At 28.0% G+C, this 20,221-nt stretch overlaps 2 protein-coding genes across 2 annotated transcripts; both read right to left on the bottom strand.

The window, feature by feature from the left end:
- Positions 1-2,116: 2,116 nt before the first annotated feature.
- Positions 2,117-4,521, bottom strand: LOC148199700 (BAG family molecular chaperone regulator 3-like). Its single transcript, XM_088114127.1, has 4 exons — positions 3,661-4,521; positions 3,139-3,395; positions 2,904-3,050; positions 2,117-2,799 (listed from the first exon to the last, which is right to left on the bottom strand). The coding sequence occupies exons 1-4, from the start codon at positions 3,917-3,919 to the stop codon at positions 2,365-2,367; spliced, it is 1,098 nt and encodes a 365-aa protein (XP_087970253.1). The 5' UTR covers positions 3,920-4,521; the 3' UTR covers positions 2,117-2,364.
- A 13,066-nt stretch (positions 4,522-17,587) lies between these two features.
- LOC148199699 (BAG family molecular chaperone regulator 2-like) lies at positions 17,588-19,969 on the bottom strand. The gene is made up of 5 exons (XM_088114612.1): positions 19,663-19,969; positions 19,177-19,571; positions 18,714-18,970; positions 18,445-18,591; positions 17,588-18,332 (listed from the first exon to the last, which is right to left on the bottom strand). Exons 2-5 carry the CDS (start codon positions 19,430-19,432, stop codon positions 17,901-17,903), a joined length of 1,092 nt encoding a protein of 363 aa, XP_087970738.1. The 5' UTR covers positions 19,433-19,571; positions 19,663-19,969; the 3' UTR covers positions 17,588-17,900.
- Between the last annotated feature and the right edge of the window lie 252 nt (positions 19,970-20,221).

The raw sequence follows: 20,221 nt of genomic DNA, 5'->3' as shown, positions 1-20,221 counted from the left end.
AAGTTACAGCTCGACAACAACACAACTATAATTCGGCAATAGCTCAACAACCCATATTGATCACATAATGATCTTACTAATTCTTCTTAGACTAGGATTCATATATTTGTCATAATCTTAAGATACTAATAAAAGTAAGTATTATAAAAGTCGACTAGCTCACTAGTTTGATAAACACATTAACTTAAAGATTAAACATATTGCATTTTAAATTCAAATATCAACTCTTTCAGACTAATAGTTGGATCTTGATCACACAATTAATCTGGATTAGTTTCACAATAATTGACAAAAACATTCTAAAATAAATAATGTTGAGGAATAAGAGGCTTATATTTTTGTCTTTAATGTGGTTCTATAAATTGTGTTCCTTATAGCTTAATAGAGGAGAAAAGGGAAAGTTTTTGTTTACTATATTTGCTAAATACACATATTTCATATTTGATGAATATAGCTAATTTAGGACACAATTAATTAATAATTGAATTATGAAAGAGTAATAAAAACTAAAGATGTTAAGAGAGTAAAGATGTCAAAATGGATTCAATTGGTTAATTAACTCAGTTCACTATGGATTTGAGTTTGGTTAATTTGTAAAAAAAATTTAGTCTTTTCAAAATATAGGTCAAATTTAATCTAACTCATTTAATTTGTAGGTTAAACAAGTTTGAATGGAAAGTGAATTATCCCATGACTCACCATTAATAACTTTTTATTATTTTTTTTTTATTTTTTATAATTATTTAATAAAAATGTAGGTTGACAATTTGATTTTTTTTTAAATTTAAAATGTTATTAAATAATATTTGAATAGTTTGGTTGATTAATTTATTTGTTTAATCTAACTATTATTTTTATAATAATATTTAATAAAACTGGTCAACATTTTAATTGTATTAATTAATATATAAAATAAATTAGGAGAACAAAATATTATTAAACGAGTCAACCAACTTGATCCATAATTTAGATCAAACAAGATTACAAAACTTTTGACTTACAGAAAAATAAGTTGAATTAAGCTTATTTATTTTTAACTTACATGAAACCCGCAAAGATTGATTCTAAATACTTAATTAAAATATTAGTATTTGTAAACCATCTATTCATTGCACTATTTGATTAATAATCATTAAAAAAAATTAAGCTTGGATGGGTGCTTTAACTCAAGAAAAAAATATATATGAATGTAGAAGAAGCATTGGTAACATAACTACATGTTCAAAAAGTTGAGTACTGTTGTACTTTCTTTAAAAGATGAAGGTATAAATTACAGAGAGAATTTGGCTCCATGAAAAGTTAAGAAAGACCAATATCAGCAAGCCAAGATTTATAATGAAATGATTTTACTTAGTGACAAGTTTACGTAAAATAAAACCTGAAGCCTAATTTAGTGGGAGAAAAAGTTTGATGATATAATTACCACTAACACGAGCCTTGTACTTTGTTGTTTCAAGTCATAATACATAGTTATATGTGCAGTTATGATTCCCAGGATGGATTGCTTTCTTCCAAATCTGTGTATTACTTTCATAGTATATCATTAGCTACAAAAAAGTTGATGATGTTGTAGGCTTACTAGGACAAATGTCAATGCCTCTTGTACGTAATCATTGCATGAATTATCATAATAACAGGTCTAAATTGCAGAATCAAGCTTAGGAGACTGAAACAGGCTTATTCTTCACTCCTCAAGTCTCACAGCCTTTGCTTGTGGCCAAAGAAGGGAAATTTCTAAATCTGGAATGCCCTCTGTGCTGAAATGGTATCATTAGCAAAACTTTCTGATTTCTTAATAGTAATTTACAATCCACAGTTATCATTTCAACTTCTCCACTTTCAAAACACTTTTTATACTTGCCTTCTTATCATTGGTTGGATTAGTAAAACACTTTAACATATGTAAGTCTTTTTGCAACTTGTGGCCCCCCACAAAGATACTGCTAAATAATTCCTATTATATCAGCAACCAAAGGTCCAATACTGCTTCATCAAGAAATACACCAAAACACACAGCAATGGCATTGAACCTCAAAATTAAGCTATGTGGTTGAATCCTAATGTTTACATTAACTATGCCACAAATGCTTATAACCATAGTGTATATATATATATATATATATCAAAAATAGGCCCTTACATTTGATTAATGAATTCGGTGGACACCAAAATCACAGATAAATGTAACTTTTTTTTATGATAATGACTATGATGGCAACCCCATTTATTTGTGAAGTAAATGACAGATTATAAGGGGTTGGTAAACAAATCTAAATACAGAAAAGAATGTAAAACATATAACACTCTGAAGTGGAAGACAAACCCAAATCACATCCACACAAGTAAAAGCAAGTGGTATGGTACTCAGTTGAAGAATTCCCAATTGAACTTTGGAGGACCTGAATTATGAGTCACTGAGGGGGGTTGTTGTGGTGGGGATGTGGACTGCACAGGGATTAATGGTGGGGCAGAATCAAACAACTCCCAGTTTGTGGTAACTACAACTTCTGAGGTCGAATTCCTTGAGGTTTGCTGTTGTTGCTCTTGGTAAAGTGCTAGAGATTTCTCATTTGAGTTCCTAGGTTGTTCTTGTTGCTGCTCTTGAATTGGTGCTAAGGCTAACCTATTATGTCCATTTGAATGCTTTTGTTGTTTCTCTTGAACACCTCCCAGCCTCTGCCCGTTTGAATGCTTCTGTTGTTGAGGCTGCACTGCACCATGGTCTCCATTGCTGCTAGGCACAGAATTCTTAACCTTCAGCAGATCAAGAGTTTCAACATACTTTTGAACTCTTTTTACCTTCAAAAATTAAGCTTTTTTAGAACCATGAATGAAGGCAATTGAGATATTGTAAATAACACAAATGAGCATGATGCATCTAAATCTCCTATTCCTAACATTACCTGCATTTTCCTCTGTAATTTCACATCCCCATCAGCCATTATACCGTCCAATTTAAGCAATTGATTCATCAACAACTCAATCAGATTCAGAACATCTGTTTCCACAACTTTCCCACCTTTGCTAATAATTGACTCAAAGGCTGATACCTAACCAATTCCAATCATTCATAATCAAAATTTTGCAAAAATGAAAAGAAAAATTCATAGTAATATCAATAGCAACCACAATACATACCCTCCCTGCAAGCCTGTCTACTTCCAAGCTGATTGCTGAGATGGATTTTGCAGCTTTCTCCATCTTAGCATTCTTCCTTATCTCTAACAACCTCTTCTCTTGACTAATAGGATCTTCAACTAGCACTATCTTGGATTTATCCTTCACCCCAACCATGTCAAGAAAAGCCTTTGAATCCCTCTCCTTGTCTTTGTAAAACAGCTTTTGGTCTTCATGGTGTAACCCAGTTGGTCCTGACAACATCTTCTTCAACTCCCCTGCAAACCCAGAAATATAAAAACAAAATTCACCAAAACCTAGACATGGGTAATTTTTGTATTATCCTTCGATCAGAATTAGAATTTCACTAAGAAATCTATGTAAAGGTAAAACTCTAATTTCTATAAGATAACAGGAACAACACTAAAATTACCTAAAAACTTGTGTCCAAGTTTTGTCTCGCAAGAAAAGGGTAAAGAAACATAACTAGCAAACAAAAACCATTAAAACTTGAGAAAAATAAATAAAAAAGTGAAGAATTACCAAATGTAGCTTGAGAACTAATGTTGACTTCATGGTAAATTGAACCGTACTTGACCCTAACTCTAATTGTGGGAACAAGAACTGGGTTCCGATCCGAATCAGCGGTTCTCATCTGAACCAGCATTCCACCTGGTCTCATCTCCCATTCCTTTGAACCAGGCTCAGATCTACAAGCAGCTGAGCCTCCTGCATTCATGATGGAAGAAAGACCGTTTGTCTTATGATTGTTATTACCACCGCTATTCCTCATCCTCATCATCTTCTCTCACTCTTTAACTTTCACAACTATGCAACAAAAGGGTGTGTGCTTATGGAAAGACCGGAGAGGCTTAGATCTCTGAGGACTCAGATTCTCTACCACCCATGACAGAAACCACACTGACCCAATTCACCGAAAGCCTGCAATAACATGTCTCAGAAATCTCTGACCCCAGCATTCCACAGCAAGAGAGAGAAAGACACGGGATTAAAAACACCAAAAAGCTTTGAACTTGGATAGAGAGAGAGAAAAAAATAAACTTGGACCAATCAATGGCTTGTGAGGAAGAACTACTCCAACCCCTTCAAAAGGTGAACCTGCCAAGGGTCAAGGCACAGATCTTTTCACTAAAATGTGGCTGAAACCTGCAAGTTTCAGAATTTTACAGCATAATCTTGAACAAGGAAAAAACAAAGAGCTTGAACAATCTGAAGTTGTGTTTTTCGTTTTTCTGAAGGAAACTGATGAGAAGAGAGATTGAAGAAAGTGAGAATCTGGAAAGAATTTGCAGGGATGAGGAACTGATTCTCCCTTGCTGTTGTGGAGAAATCAAAGGGAGAAGAAAGTGATGAAATGGAAACAGAAAAAAAAAATTAATATAAAAACGAGTGGCCAGCTAACTATGCTGACACCCTGTGATATATACTCTGCACTTAATTAATTAATTATTTAATTGGACTAATTAAGTTTTTAATAATTGTCCTTAAAAATATCATATGATCAATTATGCTTTTGTTTCTTGTGCCCCATTAATGAGATTAAGTATTTCATCACCCACTGATCAAATTGTAATTATTTTTGTCCTTTCACTTTAGAGAGCATTTTGACTTTGGGCAAGTCTGAATTAGTTTGTTTTAAAATAGTTGATTTATTTTTTAAAAAACTCTTTAAGCAATAATTGTTTTGAAAATAATTGAAAACAAACATGAACTTCATTTTAATTTTAATTCCCTTACGCTAATCAGTACATGTATCATGCCCGAAAGAGGAATAACTTAGTTTACATATTACTATACACGATAAGTTAATTATTTTTATAGCAATTATATTAAAGTCATACTTAATATATGATGTATATTGATGGATAAATTTAAAATATTTATATCAATTAATAGATACTAACAATTAATTCACAATAGCAAAACCGAAAGATCATCAACATCTCTGTATGGGTAATTTCTCTTTACTAACAATTTGTTTAATCCTCAATAATTTACAAAATTAATAATAGTTAAATTAATATAAAAAGTTGAAAGAAAAAGAAATAAAAAATGGTGGTTGAAAAGTAAGAGAAGAAGACAACAAAAGCCGGCAAAGCAATCTTAATTTCTTCATAAATGGTTAACAAAACCGACGGAGGGAAGTGAGTGTTAGAGTTTGAGTACATTTTGGTTCAGCATAAAGATGCTGTGTCCCCAGTTCCCTGGATGCCACGTGTATTTGTAGGGGTAGTTAGGGAATTTGGGGGTAGACCAATGATTGATGTTGTGCAGCGAAGAGTTATACTGAGTTGTTCAAACAGTGAATCTTTACCCGGGAAAGCTTCTGATTGGTCACCGGCACGTGTGATGTCTCTCCTTGGAAGTAATTTTAACCTAGGTGAAAGTGAAACTCAAACGAAACAATCTAGGGTTTGATTACTTGGTTCTAGGTTTTTTTATGAGTACTTACACACGTGCTGGTTCCTTCTTTTGTGCCTTTCTTTGTAACAATCTATAATTTAAGAATCAAAACCTTGCTTTTCTTCCAATTCAATAGTAAGTCATAGTCCTACTTTTTCATCTTTCAAAACTAAAATATGCAAAATTAACCATTGACCCATTTGTGCTAGTTGAGGTTATAAGGCATGATCTACTTTTGCTTTTCTAATTTCATCATTAAATTTATTATAAAAATTAAATATTTTGAACATGTATTTTGTATTATAGAAGAATGATGGTATTTGTTGAAATTAACACAGAAAAATAATTAATAATATTATTAATACATGTGATCACCGACGCTTTATTTTGTTGCATTATATAATAGTTGAAAGTATGTAGATGGAAGGGGAAGAATTCAAAAATGGAGGCCAAGCACTTTGGTCCCTTTCGATTCAGGTAAAATTTCGTTTTTGATGCCATTTGCATGCCAATAGCTTCATTTAATGGGAACATTAGGTTAACTTGTCTTTTCCTCTATTAATCAGACAATTACGATATCTGTCCTTTTTTCTATTACCATTTTATACTTTTTATTCACGATTTCTGTAAACTAACCTACCACTTAATATAACTCTCTTTCTCCATCCTTTATCAATGCTATAATTCATTTTCGACTAACTACCTTTCTCCTTAATCATCAATCTCATTCTCACCATTGCAATTTTATCTAATTATAATATAATAATTCTATCACAATTTCTTTTTAATCTCTCAAAATATTCAAACAATGCCATCGTTTTCTTACGAAAATATAGGGACTACACATTATCAATTATTATTTATATGACTCGAAAAAATTTGGTGTTTAAAAGCGAAATTGAAATGACGGGACTTATCTATAAAATAGACAAGCACCATGTTTAATTTTTGTTTCTTCGTGTTATAATAAAAAATTAAAATGTTTATTTTATTTTTTTAAAGCATAAATAAAAATTGAGAAACCCTATTTAAGGTTTTGAAGCATGCACTTGTCAAATGTAGTACTACTGAAAGGTTTCTTGTATGGGAATATTGTTCTTTATAATTAAGAAAATTGAGTGCTATAATTAATAATATCTCAAGTGCAAGAGTATTTTCAGTACATGAATGATTTCTTTTGAAAGAAACACTTCCTTGGAAATTTGCTAAGTTAATTGTTACTATATCGTTATTTTAAGTGCGTGAAATTCAAATAAAGTAGTTATTTTCTTACATTATTGTATATTTATTAATTTATTAATTTATTAATTAGTTCTATTAAATGTTTTTATGTCAATAGTCTAGCTTTATAAAGTTATATAAGATAGTTTTGCAATGCATTAGGGTAAAAACTTAGATGGAAAAGGGAGAAAAAGAGAGATGGAAGGAGATGAATGAATGAGGGACACGTGGCGTGCATAGGCATGATCATGATTCTAAAAGATAAGCAGAGTACATATTTTTCGACCTATTGTCTCTCTTGAAATTCAAAGGGTGTCTCCCACATTTACGATCCACCGACAGTTTCGCACGTGCGAGGTTAGTGGCACGTGACAGAGTGCTACTGGTTTGCCATGGTGGTTGTGTGTTACACTAATTATGCAAATATCTCTTATATAATTAAACAATATATTATTTTAAAAAATACTACACATTTTACGTTTATATAATAATAGCAAATAGTTTACTTCATTTATTTTTATTATTATAATGTCAGCCATAAAATTTGAACCTAACTCCTCCTATAATTGAGTCAACTCTAACTGAATTTCAATATTTTCTTACCTTAATATTAATGTTGTTTTTTATATTGTCAGCCAATTAAAAACGACGGCGAATATAAATTTTATGATAGTGGTTATTAGAAACCACAAATTTACTATATATAATGAATTGGTTTAAAATGAAAAAATTGAAACGGTTTTACTTTATCATTACATCATCTATTTTTTATTACATAATAAAATATAAGTATTTATTTATACAAATTTTCATTTTTTATGGATAAAATTTGTTAAATGTATAAATTATAGTATAATTAATATTCATATAAAATAAATATCTTCAAATATGTAAATTTTATTTTAGATTTGCAATTAATAAATTAAAATCATGATACTTTTTTACAAAAAAAGAGTAAGATTGAAAGAAATCAATAATTAAAATACTAATACATGGATGACGATAAATTAACGTGGTTTTCGTAAATTGAGAGAGATAAAATTGTATGAAAATAATAATAATATTTTTCATATGAAAAAAAAAATTATATGAAAAAGGAAATAGCCCATACACATTCAAATAAAAAAAAAAGCGTAACTAAGTTGTGTATGTAATTTATCACACACTGTACATCTTATTAATAGTTTAACTCATGCAAGGTCTTATAAAAAGACTATACAGCCAATCAAACATAGATTACACATAATTAATATGACTTTTGAGTATTTATTTAAAGAAATAAAAATGTTTAACTCATTTTATATTTCTTTAAAAAAAAGTAATTTTAAATCTTTAAATATATTTTTTTTAAGCTTTATATTGTTAATTTGACTCGAGATTTAGTAAAAGAGTAGTGGAATTAAAGAGCGGTAAATATCTTTTGATATATATACATATATATATATATATAAACATCAAATAAAATTTGAATAAAGGATGAACAAATTAAAACGACATATATGTTATGTAATATTTGAGAAAGTTAAAAAGATAAATCGAGAATAGAATTTACAAAATAAAGTACACTTTTATTAATTATAGATTATATAATATGTAATTACACCACAAAAACAAAGATGTCGGTGTATTTCAATCAAAGCTTTTTCTAATCGGATATCCCTAATTTTTATATTATTATATATTCATATCTCTTTATTAATGCATCTTTGATTATTAATAGAGATTAGTTATACGCTCGTTTAAGCATCCATATGAATTAGTTTTTAATAAAAAATTTGTTGTTTAGGGGAGTAGAGAGTTGAAAATGAGACATTTGATTGTTGACAAGATACCGACCAATTACAAGTAAGTAAAGACTTAACACATAAAATCATATGAAAAGAATATAAAAAAGAAAAAACTAAATATCTTATTATACTTTTTTTAGTACTACTTTTTAAAAAATTTCACATCAATAAAAGATTATATTATTCTTTTAAGATTTAATTAGATTTAAAATTTATTTGTTTATTAAAATGTATATGTCAATATAAAAGGTAACAAATTAATTAATTTTTAAAATTAATTTTTTAAGATTGAATTTCACATTTTAAAAATATTAAATTGTTTTTAGATTAAGTAAAAATTAAAAAGGTACTTCTACATTAATAAAAGAGTACATCAAACTAGAAGTTGTAAAACAAAATAAATGTTTGTTATGCATTTTGAATATTTCAAAAGAATAAATCGAGTATTGTTCACTTTGCTTTTTTATATAGGACTTGTACATAAAGTTTTCTTGGAACATTTTTCATGTGGCTAATTAAAATGATGGGTCTCCTATATTATGCATCTTTTATGAAAACTTTGAAATAATCCGAAAATGAATCGATTATAATAACTTTGAAACAAGTGAGTGTATTTTCAGTTTGATGTAAATTAGGAATGATTAATTATTTTATATAACTTTTTAATGGTAAAAGTGATTTGTTCTTGACACATTAGAAAAAAGGGAGAAAAGATTTGATTAATTGATATTTTGTATTCTAAATTATTGATTTCACAATGGGGACGTACATTTTAAATCATTTTATGAAAATTAATTTTTTAAATAATCTGGACAAAACATTATCTAAAGCTACCTCATAATTAAGCGTCTAGACATTAAACTATTTTTATCATTGTCATATTCAAAAGCACTTATTATACATGTAATCATTCATATTACACGATATTTGTTGTTCAATTAATCTAGACTTATATATTTCAATTTTTGTTAGTTGGATACTAGCCTCAGCATTAACTTCTATGTCTAAAGATTGCGATGATTTTTAATGTATGTACTCTTACGCAAAGCATATAACATCTTGTATTTAAATTATACGAGTCATTATTTTTATAAAAATTAAAATAATAAAATGAAGGTCGTTTTTATTTTATACAATAATGTGATGTTTACAATACAATCACGCAATTGTGAATGAATCTATATAAAAAAAATCATTCATTTCAATTAGGTAAAACAATAAATTTAATAGTCTTTCTACTAACTATGTAAGAAATCATGACACTACGTTAACCCAAAAACACTACATTTAACTTACAATTTTAAAATAATAAGTTTATGGATACTTTTACTTAATTTAATATATTGTTAATCTTATTTATGTTTTATTTAGAGTATGATTCTAACTCATTGTATATTAGATATCTTCATTTTAAGTGAAAGCATTTTTTTTAATGCAGAAATATCGAAACTCCGAACACTATATAATTTTTCACTTACTTTATATTATTCTTGTAGAAATTATCACTAAATTAAAAAAAAAACTTCATGAATCGTTCTATTTATATATTCTTCTTACTCATCTTTATATACATTTTAAATTTATTATAAAATCATAACATAAATCTTGCACCAAAAGATCATATCAACATTGAATTTTAAACTATAAAGTTCTTGGTGATTAATTGCTTTTGATATTACTCCTCAACTATTATATATAACTAATATCATATTTATTATTATAAAGATAATGTGTTTTAACATATGAAAGACTTTGAAAAGATATTTAAAAGAAAAGAAGAAAAGATATATAGATGAATCACAACGCTGTTTTATTATATTATTATTGCTCACATATTTGTAAATATTATATACTTTATTTTACCTATATAGAATACCAAAAAAATTATATTATGAAACAAAATCCTTACATTGACCCTACTCATATATGGTCAGTTATTGTATCACTCTGCGTGAGTTTTCTTTAGTTGTTGCTATATTATTTGAAGGAAAACATATCAGCAACAAGTCAAATTAAATTATGAAATCATGACCTATTAATTAAATTCATTTATAATTCTCGACAGATTTTGTTCATATCAATAATAAACGTTTAAGAAGATAATATTCTCTAACATGCTTTTTCCTGGAATCTTCTCTCTTATTAATTATTAATTGGAGTTTTAGTTAGACTTGTTAATTTAGAAATGAGATTTTCCATATAGAGAATAAGATCCATATGTTCAGTGAAATTCACGTAAATTTCATACATGAGAGTTTGTATATAAAAAAGTATTAGTTAAAGAATATGTTATTAATATTTATCATAAAAATACTATAGTTATGATATGTTTAAAGTTATATAATATATATATATATATATATATATATATATATATATATATATATATATATATATATAGATTGTATGTGATTGACATAATATAAAATTTTTAAGTTAATTAACTAGTTTATTTCATAATTTAATAAAATTATCATAATTACGTACTTAGTTAGAATAGGGATAACAATTAAACGGAATTAGTGTATGTTTGACTATTTTTCAAGGTAAAATTACACCTTGATTCTCATTCTCCTAATATCTTATTTTATCTTATTTGTATTGAAAAATAGTTATATCTGTACTCATTTATATATATTTTTTATTATTTCAAATATTAATTAAATAATTTTTTTATAAAAATAAAAGTTACAGTAAAAACATTACATTATCAATTATTTAATATCAAAAAATATATTTTTTTCTTTTTTAGGATATTAAATATTTAAAATTAATTATAATTGTATTAATATCAAATAAGAGTATAAAGTAATAATTGAATAAATGTCAAATAATAAAAGAAAAAAAATTAAACGATTAAATATGTGTATGAATTGAGTTACAGAAATTAAGGATATTAAAAAATTTAATATAGATTTCTCAGATTATTTAATAAATTAAAAGTGTTTTTGTAATTTAAAACATGGATGAATATAATGAAAGAAATAAATATTAAGACAAATTTGTGAAAAAGGGTTGGACGAATATATACATATTTAAGCACATCCTCAATCAATTTAAAAGTTAAGTAATACTTATACTTGTACCAATACTCAATAAGTATGATAATTATTTGTATAGACCGGAGCAATTTTGAAAGTGTAGATGAGTTTATATGTCATTTCTAAGTTAGAAAAGTTTTTTTTAAAAAAAAAACATAGTTCAATAGATTTTATTGATAAGTTAATCGATTTAAAAACAACACAAACTTTCCTTTTCTCGATTAAAGTATTGTTTTTAATATTATATATATTCCAATTCTTTTCTATATGAAATATATATTATGTACACAGTTATTGAAATGGATCTTATATGAAAGATATTTAATGTGCTTATATAGTTTAGTTCCATGTGGAAGAAATGGAGTCATGCACACACATATACATAAGTAGGGCAAAGAATGAAGATTAAAGAAGAGTAAAGAGAAATAGAGAAGCTGGTTGATGGGACATGGAATACTGATAAAGATGATAAGATGTTAGGTAGAACTAGAATGTTTGTATAGGTTTCGTGATAGCGTATGGTTTGTGTTGAAGCCACATGCATGTGTAAGCATGTGAAGTGGGGTGTGGAGTGTGGTCAAAGTGTGAACCAGAAACAAGTCTTGTAATTTAAGGAAATTACAAGAATCCTCTGCACAATGCAGCAGAAATCATAGTATTATTTTGCATGTTCATGTTGTTGTTGTTGTTGGTGGCTTGTTTTCTGGTTCTTTATCAGGAGAAAACAGTATGCAAAACTTGGAAACCTATGCACTCATCACTTTCAGAACTATGTAATATATATCAGTGTCCAAGGCAACGTCACGGACATGTCTAGATCTTCAGTGTGATTTTTGTCCATTCTTCTCCCTTAATTGTGAATGATTATTAGTTGGGATGTGTGAGTAACAGTTCATTCATTGTCTATACTGTTGGTTAGAACACATATCACATGCAAAACTTTGTTTATTATTATGTTTCGGTTTTCTACTTACCAAAATTAATTACAATGGAAAACGGTAGGGAAAGGTTTAGCTTCATTCTCAACATGGTTTCGACAACAGTGTCAGTTTATTTGCTGCGGATAATACTAGGGTTTGCAAGTTCGAATTAAAAAAAAAATAAACTAATCATTTCATAACTTTAGATGGTTCAATTTGACTTTTTTTTTTCAAGATGATTTGATTTTTTTTTAACAAATTTAGTTTGATTTTCTTTTTCATACCTATGTGATTTATTTTTTTTTTATAAAAACACTTAATTAAATTATTCTATCAATCCATTCGTTGAAAGGAAAACGGAGAAGTAAAAAGTGATGGATACAAGAAAACGAGTAAAAAGAAACTATTTTCCTTATCACATATAAAAAAATTACAAACTAATCAACTTTTCATGGATTTTTTTACCTTTAATTAATGTGAAGAAAATAATGAAATTCTTTTAAAAAAATAGTATTTTTCAAAAGTATTCATATTTCATCTCTCTTCACAAGTATATATATATATATATATATATATATATATATATATATATATATATATATATATATATATAAATAACTTTATAATTACTAGTTTTACTTAATTTATTTATTACTTTTAAAAATAAAATTATTTTCATGATACTTTCTATTCAAATGAACAAATAAATTTTTAATTTGCTTCATCATCGTTTTCTTTTAATCCATTTTTTTTCTTTAATACCTCATATTTTATTTTTATTTTCTTCCCTTAAAAGGCAAGAAGGTTTGAAGTCAGATTATTTTCATAAAGTGATTTGTTTTAGCTTTTCAAAAGAATAGTTCCAGTTCAACTTAGTTTTTTTACACTTTTTTATTCATAAAACACGAGCTTATCAACTTACAAAATTTGTTAAATAATAATTTCTAGGTGTGCTTGGGAAATGTGCAATAATACACTTCACCTTAAATTCCACACACACAAAATAAACCGTGGAAAATAAGAACTTTCCATATAATTATTGGGACCGAAATTAAGCTACATATTTGACAAAACTAATCTTATAACGAAATGTTATAGTGTTATATATATTTTGGAAAGACAGGTTTTTGTGTTGATCGGTGAATGATTATTTGTGGTAAGCACGATTAACTAAGTACACACGTCGGTTGAAAGTGTCAAATAAAAGCATTGTAAAGGTAAAGATATGGTAGGGTGTCTCTGTACTTGCAAGTAGTACTGTCACATTTGAAAAGAAGAATCTAACAACTTTTGTTAACGAAATTAGAAGACATTAAAGAAAACAAAAGAAGAAAATCACCGCACATAACATCATAAGACAACAATAATCACAGAATAAGAAAGAAACAGAGAGACAAATTTTCATCTATAGAGAAAATTTTGGTTAAATAAAAGAGGTGTCGGTGGAGAAAAGTCCAAAAAAAAGAGACCCATAAGAAAAAAATGTGACTTTAGCAAAGAAAAAGAGATGTTTGGTTAGGATGGACAATTCCTTTGTTTGTGATGCAGAAATTAATGTGTGTTATTTGCAGACATTGAAAAGTTTGGAGGTCCAAGTGGGTACTTTTGAGAGGGTTGAATTGAATGATGGTGAATTACAATGACGTTTGTAATATAAACTTTGAAAGGTTGAACTTTTGGCTAGAAATGGCTGTTAATTGCTATGTATAACCAAAACCCAGCTGCTATGAAAATGATAGAACACCATGCAATGCAATTGCAAGGTTCAGATGTTTCCCATATACCCAATGCCATTATCCCTACGCCATTCGCATCATCTTATTATTATTTTTAAGTCAAACAACCATTTTTCAACAATTCAATTATTTTTCTCTCATAATTTCATACTTTTCTTTCATCAATTAATTACCGGTATATAAATAAATGCAAATTTTATTTTATAATTAATAAGTCAGATTCGTAGAATTAAATTAGACTCAGATTTACTCATTATTATGATATTAAAATTATTTAAATACGTTATAATAAAGTTTTTTTATTAAATTATTATTGAATAACTCACCGTTAACACGAGAAATATATATTAAAAATTCACAATAATTTAAATATATAAACTTGTTAGACCTACTGGATTATGCGTTATTAGAATCATCCTTAAATCATTTATTAATAGAATATATATATGTAAATCTCATCTATATAAACAAATTTCTAAAAAATTATTATAATTTAAAGTGTATTATAATTTGTATTTAGAATAATGATGGGTAATTTAATTTTATATATTTTAATTTGTTGTTATTAGTCATTTATGCATGATCTTTCAATGTGAAAGACGTAAATTGTATATCTAAATGTGTTTTGAACTCTTGTAAGAAAATGTTTCCACATAAAGAAATAAAATTTGGATAGCATATTGTGTAGTTTACATTGACACATCAAACGATAAGCTATTTTATCTACCATAACCATAAACAAATAATTCATATGGAACACACTTTTTCTTCATGCATGCTCTTAAGTATTTAAAATGTAATAAGCATGGCAATTATGACTAACCGAAAAAGAAAAGAAATTTTTTATTTATTATTTCTAAAAGTTATAAAAAATGTGTATGTATACATCCTTTTCTATGAATTTTCATAATATTCTAATTAAACAATAAGAGTATTTATAATTTTTATTTTTATGTTAATAACTACTTCTCAAGAGTAGTTTCCTTGCATTTTTCAATTAATAAATTTAGTTATGCTTATAAAGGTTAAAAAGATTTTAAAAAAACGTAAAAATAATAGTTAACACAATTCAAATCATTAATTATTATATATATGCAAACATTGATGTAGGTTTATTATTTTCGTAAGTGGGGCTTTTTGTGTTATGTTTTAATAAGAAAGAGGAGAGAAGATTTATTTCTTAATTTCAGGACAAAAGTTGATGCAAGCTTCAAGGTGAGGTCTTACGAAATTCAGGACAAATAAGTTGAGTAATACAACTTTAGGTTCAACTTTAAAACAAAAATCATAACACATTTTTTTCCATAAAATAAATTTTATAAACACGTAATTGTTTAAAATATAAAATTTGAGCCTAATCTTTTGAATTTGCTAGTGAGTTTTCCTACATGAATGCAGTAAAAATTACAAAAAATAACATTTAAAAAATATTACGGACTTCAAAATAAAAATTGTGCCTCATACACATTAGTTTTAATGTAACATAAAAATTAAAGTGAAGTCGTACACTTAAAAGACGTACGACTTCAAATTTAATAATTTTCAAATAGTATTAACCAATTTTATTTTATATATATATATATATATTCTTTTCATTTTATATTATTTTTTAATAATTTGATTAATTGGACTTTAAAATTTATAATTCTTTTAATACATTATATAATTATATATTTTTTTAATTTTAAGACATTCATTTTAACAATTTATAATTTTTGATAATATTTAATATCTTAATTTTTTTAATAATTTGATTAAAATGAATCTTAAATTTTTTAAAGTTTTTAACATATATATATATATATATATATATATATATATATATATATATCATAATTTTAAAACATTAAAAAAAATAAAACATCATGTTATGGATTCTTAATATTTAAAATACATGAAGACTAAATTAATTAAATATATATGTTCATACTTTATAAAATAATTGATGAAAACATAGAGGTAATTATGATTGTGTATCTGAATGTGTTTATTATGTTATTTTATTTTAATATGTTAAATTTATATTAACTTTACTTTTAGAAATATATATTTATTTATTCAATGTGTAATTTATAAATTTGAATGAAAAATAATATATTATAATTTTTATTATTAAGTAATTGAAGAAAAATAAGAAGAAACACTTTGAGAAGAGTAAAAAGAAACATATAGAAAAAGAGGACATATGTATATGTTGAGGAAGAAGGAGAATAAAAAGAAGACACGTATTGAATAAGAAGAATACGACACATATTGATGATGAAGAAGATGACAAATGTTTTTATCAAACATCTACACAATAACATAGTATTTTATATTTTAAAATATAAGATAATTTGAAATGAGTCAATAATAAATGATAAAAATATTATTACTTTATCAAGTGTCCTAATGAAGTAGGTTGTGCATGTAATATTTTCCCTCTAAATTATATCTAATATTTCACTATCCAGCCAAGTTTTTCATTAAAATAACAATTGATTTCCATCATTGATATGTATAATAGTGATTTCATAATATTAAGACAATGTCTCCATAAGACCATATTTCTATATCATCTTTAGATATAAGAATGTGAGGTTATGTTTTAAGAATATTTTTGTCCATATAAATACATTTATTGGAAATATATATTTACAAGATCCTCTCTTAAAATATTCATCAAGAATTGTGTGCTTTATTTAAAGAAATGAAAGTCCAAATTTTATAGTGAAGAGTTTGTCCCATGTAAAGTTCTTACGTAGGTCAATCTGAGCAAGATTTACAATAGTCCAATCATTTTACTGCCATTAACATGAGCCTTGTACTTTGTTATTTCAGTCCATACATGATTATTTATGCAGTTGATTACTACGATCATTAGCCACACAAATGTCAATGTTTCTGCTACATAATCATTGCATGAATGTGGCAAACTTGGCATAGTGAACAGGCTTATTCTTCACTCTTGTGTTCTCACGCCCTTTGCTTGATTTCAAAGAAGGGAAGTTTCTAAATGTGGAACTTTCCATTTCCAAATGGTAACATTAGCAAACTTTCTGATTTGTTAATGCTAATCTCTAATCCATTGTTATCATTTCATCTTCTCTGCTTTCAAAACACTTTTTGCACTTGGCTTACTATCATTGGCTGAACTAGTAAAACTCTTTTTGTATGAGTCTTTTTGTCACTTGTAGCCCCACAAGAACCTAAGATACTGAGAAACTGTTATCATGTCATCAACCAATGGTCCAATGCTGCTTCACCAAGAAATACAACAAAACCTATGCCAATAAATGGTAATGAAAACAAAAGCAAAACCATTCTTTAAATGGGATTTTAGACACTCAAACATACGTTCCTTTAAGGTTAAATCATAATGCTTGCTTCCAATAACATAGTTTACAAGTGCTTATAATAATATTGTAGATATCCATCAAAAATAGACTCATCCATTTGGTAAGTGAATTCAGTGGACACCAAAATCACAGAAATGTAACTTTTTCTATGATGATCACTGTGATAGCAACCCCTTTATTTTTTAAGTATAGGTGACAGATTATAAGGGGTTGCAAACAAATCTAAAAACAGAAAAAGAATGTAAAACAGATGACACTCAAAGTGAAAGACAAACCCAAATCACATCCACACAAGTGAAAACACATGGTATGGAAGTTAGTTGAAGAGTTCCCAATTGAACTTGGGAGGACCTGAACTATTGGCCACTGGGGGTGGTGGGGGAGGGGATGTGGATTGAACAGGGATTAATGGTGGGGCAAAATCAAACAATTCCCAATTTGTGGTAACTACAACTCCTGAGGTGGAATTCCTTGAGGGTTGATGTTGTTCTTCATGGAAAAGTTCTAGGAAATTTTCATTTGAGTTCCTTGGTTGTTTTTGTTGTTGCTGTTCCTGAATTGGTGCTAAGGCTAATCTGTTATGTCCATTTGACTGCTTTTCTTGTTGCTCTAAAACTGTTTCCAGTTTTTGACCATTTGAATGCTTCTGTTGATGCTGCACTGGTGCATGGTGTCCATTGCTACCAGGCAAGGAATTCTTAACCTTCAGCAAATCCAGAGTTTCAACATACTTTTGAACTCTTTTTACCTTCAAAATTAATGTTTCACTAACATTAGAACTAGAAGTGCTTAAACAGATGTAATTTGAGATACACTGATAAACAAAAATGAGTAAAATGTATCTCAGTATCTAGCATTACCTGAATTTTCCTCTGTAATTTCACATCTCCTTCAGCCATTATACCATCTAGTTTAAGCAATTGATTCATCAATAACTCAATCAGATTAAGTACATCTGTTTCTGCAAATCTTCCACCTTTGTTGATAATTGACTCAAATGCTGATACCTAACCAATTCCAATCACTGATCAGCTTCCAACTACACAGGCATTTGAATGTTTGAAAATGAAAAAAAAATAAAAATTGAAAACAATAATAAATGAATATCATTAGCAACCACAATACATACCCTCCCTGCAAGCCTATCTACTTCCAAGCTGATTTCTGAGATTGATTTTGCAGCTTTCTCCATCTTAGCATTCTTCCTTCTCTCTAACAACCTCTTCTCTTGACTAATAGGGTCTTCAACTAGTACTATCTTGGATTTATCCTTCACGCCAACCATGTCAAGAAAGGCCTTTGAATCCCTTTCCTTGTCTTTGTATAACAGCTTTTGGTCTTCATGATGTAACCCAGTTATCCCTGATAGCATCTTCTTCAACTCCCCTGCAAAACCCAGAAATTGAACACACACCATGACCCATACAACCAAAAAGAAGGACAAAAGCAATACTAAAAGCAAATTCTTAGAGAACAAAAACAGTGTTTATATGGAACAAGTTTTGTCCCACAAGAAAAAGGTAAAGCAACCGACAGAGAGAGAACATAAAGGGAAATTAATAACATTAAAACTGAAAAAAGTGAAGAGTTACCAAATGTAGCTTGGGAACTAATGTTGACTTCATGGTAAATTGAACCATGCTTGACCCTAACTCTAATGGAAGGAACAAGCACTGAGTTCCGATCCGACTCGGTGGTTCTCATCTGAACCAGCATTCCGCCCGGTCTCATCTCCCATTCCTTTGACCCAGACTCAACTCTGCCACCATCTGAACCTCCTTTCATGATGGAAGCAAGACCATTTGTCTTTTGGTTATTACTACTATAACTATTCTTCATCTTCATCATCTTCTCTCACTCCTTCACTTTCACCACTATGCAACAAAGGGTGTGTGAGGAACAGAAGAAAAGAGATAGCTAGATCTCAGACAACTCGGATTCTCAACCACCCATGACAGAAACCACGCTGACTCAATTCACCAAACACCTGCAAAAACGAGTCTCAGAAATCTCTGACCATTCCAAAACAATAAGAGGCCTGGACTAATCAATGGCTTATGAGGAAAATGAACACAAACCCCTTCAAAAGCTGAACCTTCCTGGAGTCAAAGTACAGATCTTTAAGCCGAAATGTGGCTGAAACTGTGAGTTTCAGAATTTTACAGCAAAATCTTGAATAAGAAAAAGATGAGAAGCTAGAATAATCTGAAACTGTATTGTTTTTCTTATGAATGATGTTGAGGAGAAGACGTTGATGAATGATGAAAGTGAACAGAGTGAAGAATTGAAACAAAGAAAAACTGATTCTCCTTGGTGTTCTGGAGAAATGGAAGAAAGAAAAATGGTGAAATGAAAACAGAAGAGAAAAGGAATATAAAAACTAGTGGCCAGCTAACTATGCTGACTCTTTGTGATATTCATATATACTCTGCATTTAATTATTTAATTAATTATTTAATTAAAAATAACATTGTTTTTAATAATTGTCATTAAAATATCATTCATCAATTATTCTTTTGTTTGTTTTCCTACTAATAAAATTAAGCATTTCATCACCCATTGATCAAATTGTAATTTAATTTTTCCTTGTAGATCACTTTGACTTAGTCTTAGTCAGCCTTAATTTGTTTTAAAACA

This window comes from Vigna umbellata, chromosome 4 (assembly GCF_029865625.1).
Source record: "Vigna umbellata cultivar VRB3 chromosome 4, Vumbellata_1.0, whole genome shotgun sequence".
Classification (NCBI taxonomy): domain Eukaryota; kingdom Viridiplantae; phylum Streptophyta; class Magnoliopsida; order Fabales; family Fabaceae; genus Vigna; species Vigna umbellata.
This window is presented reverse-complemented; position numbering and strand designations above follow the sequence as displayed.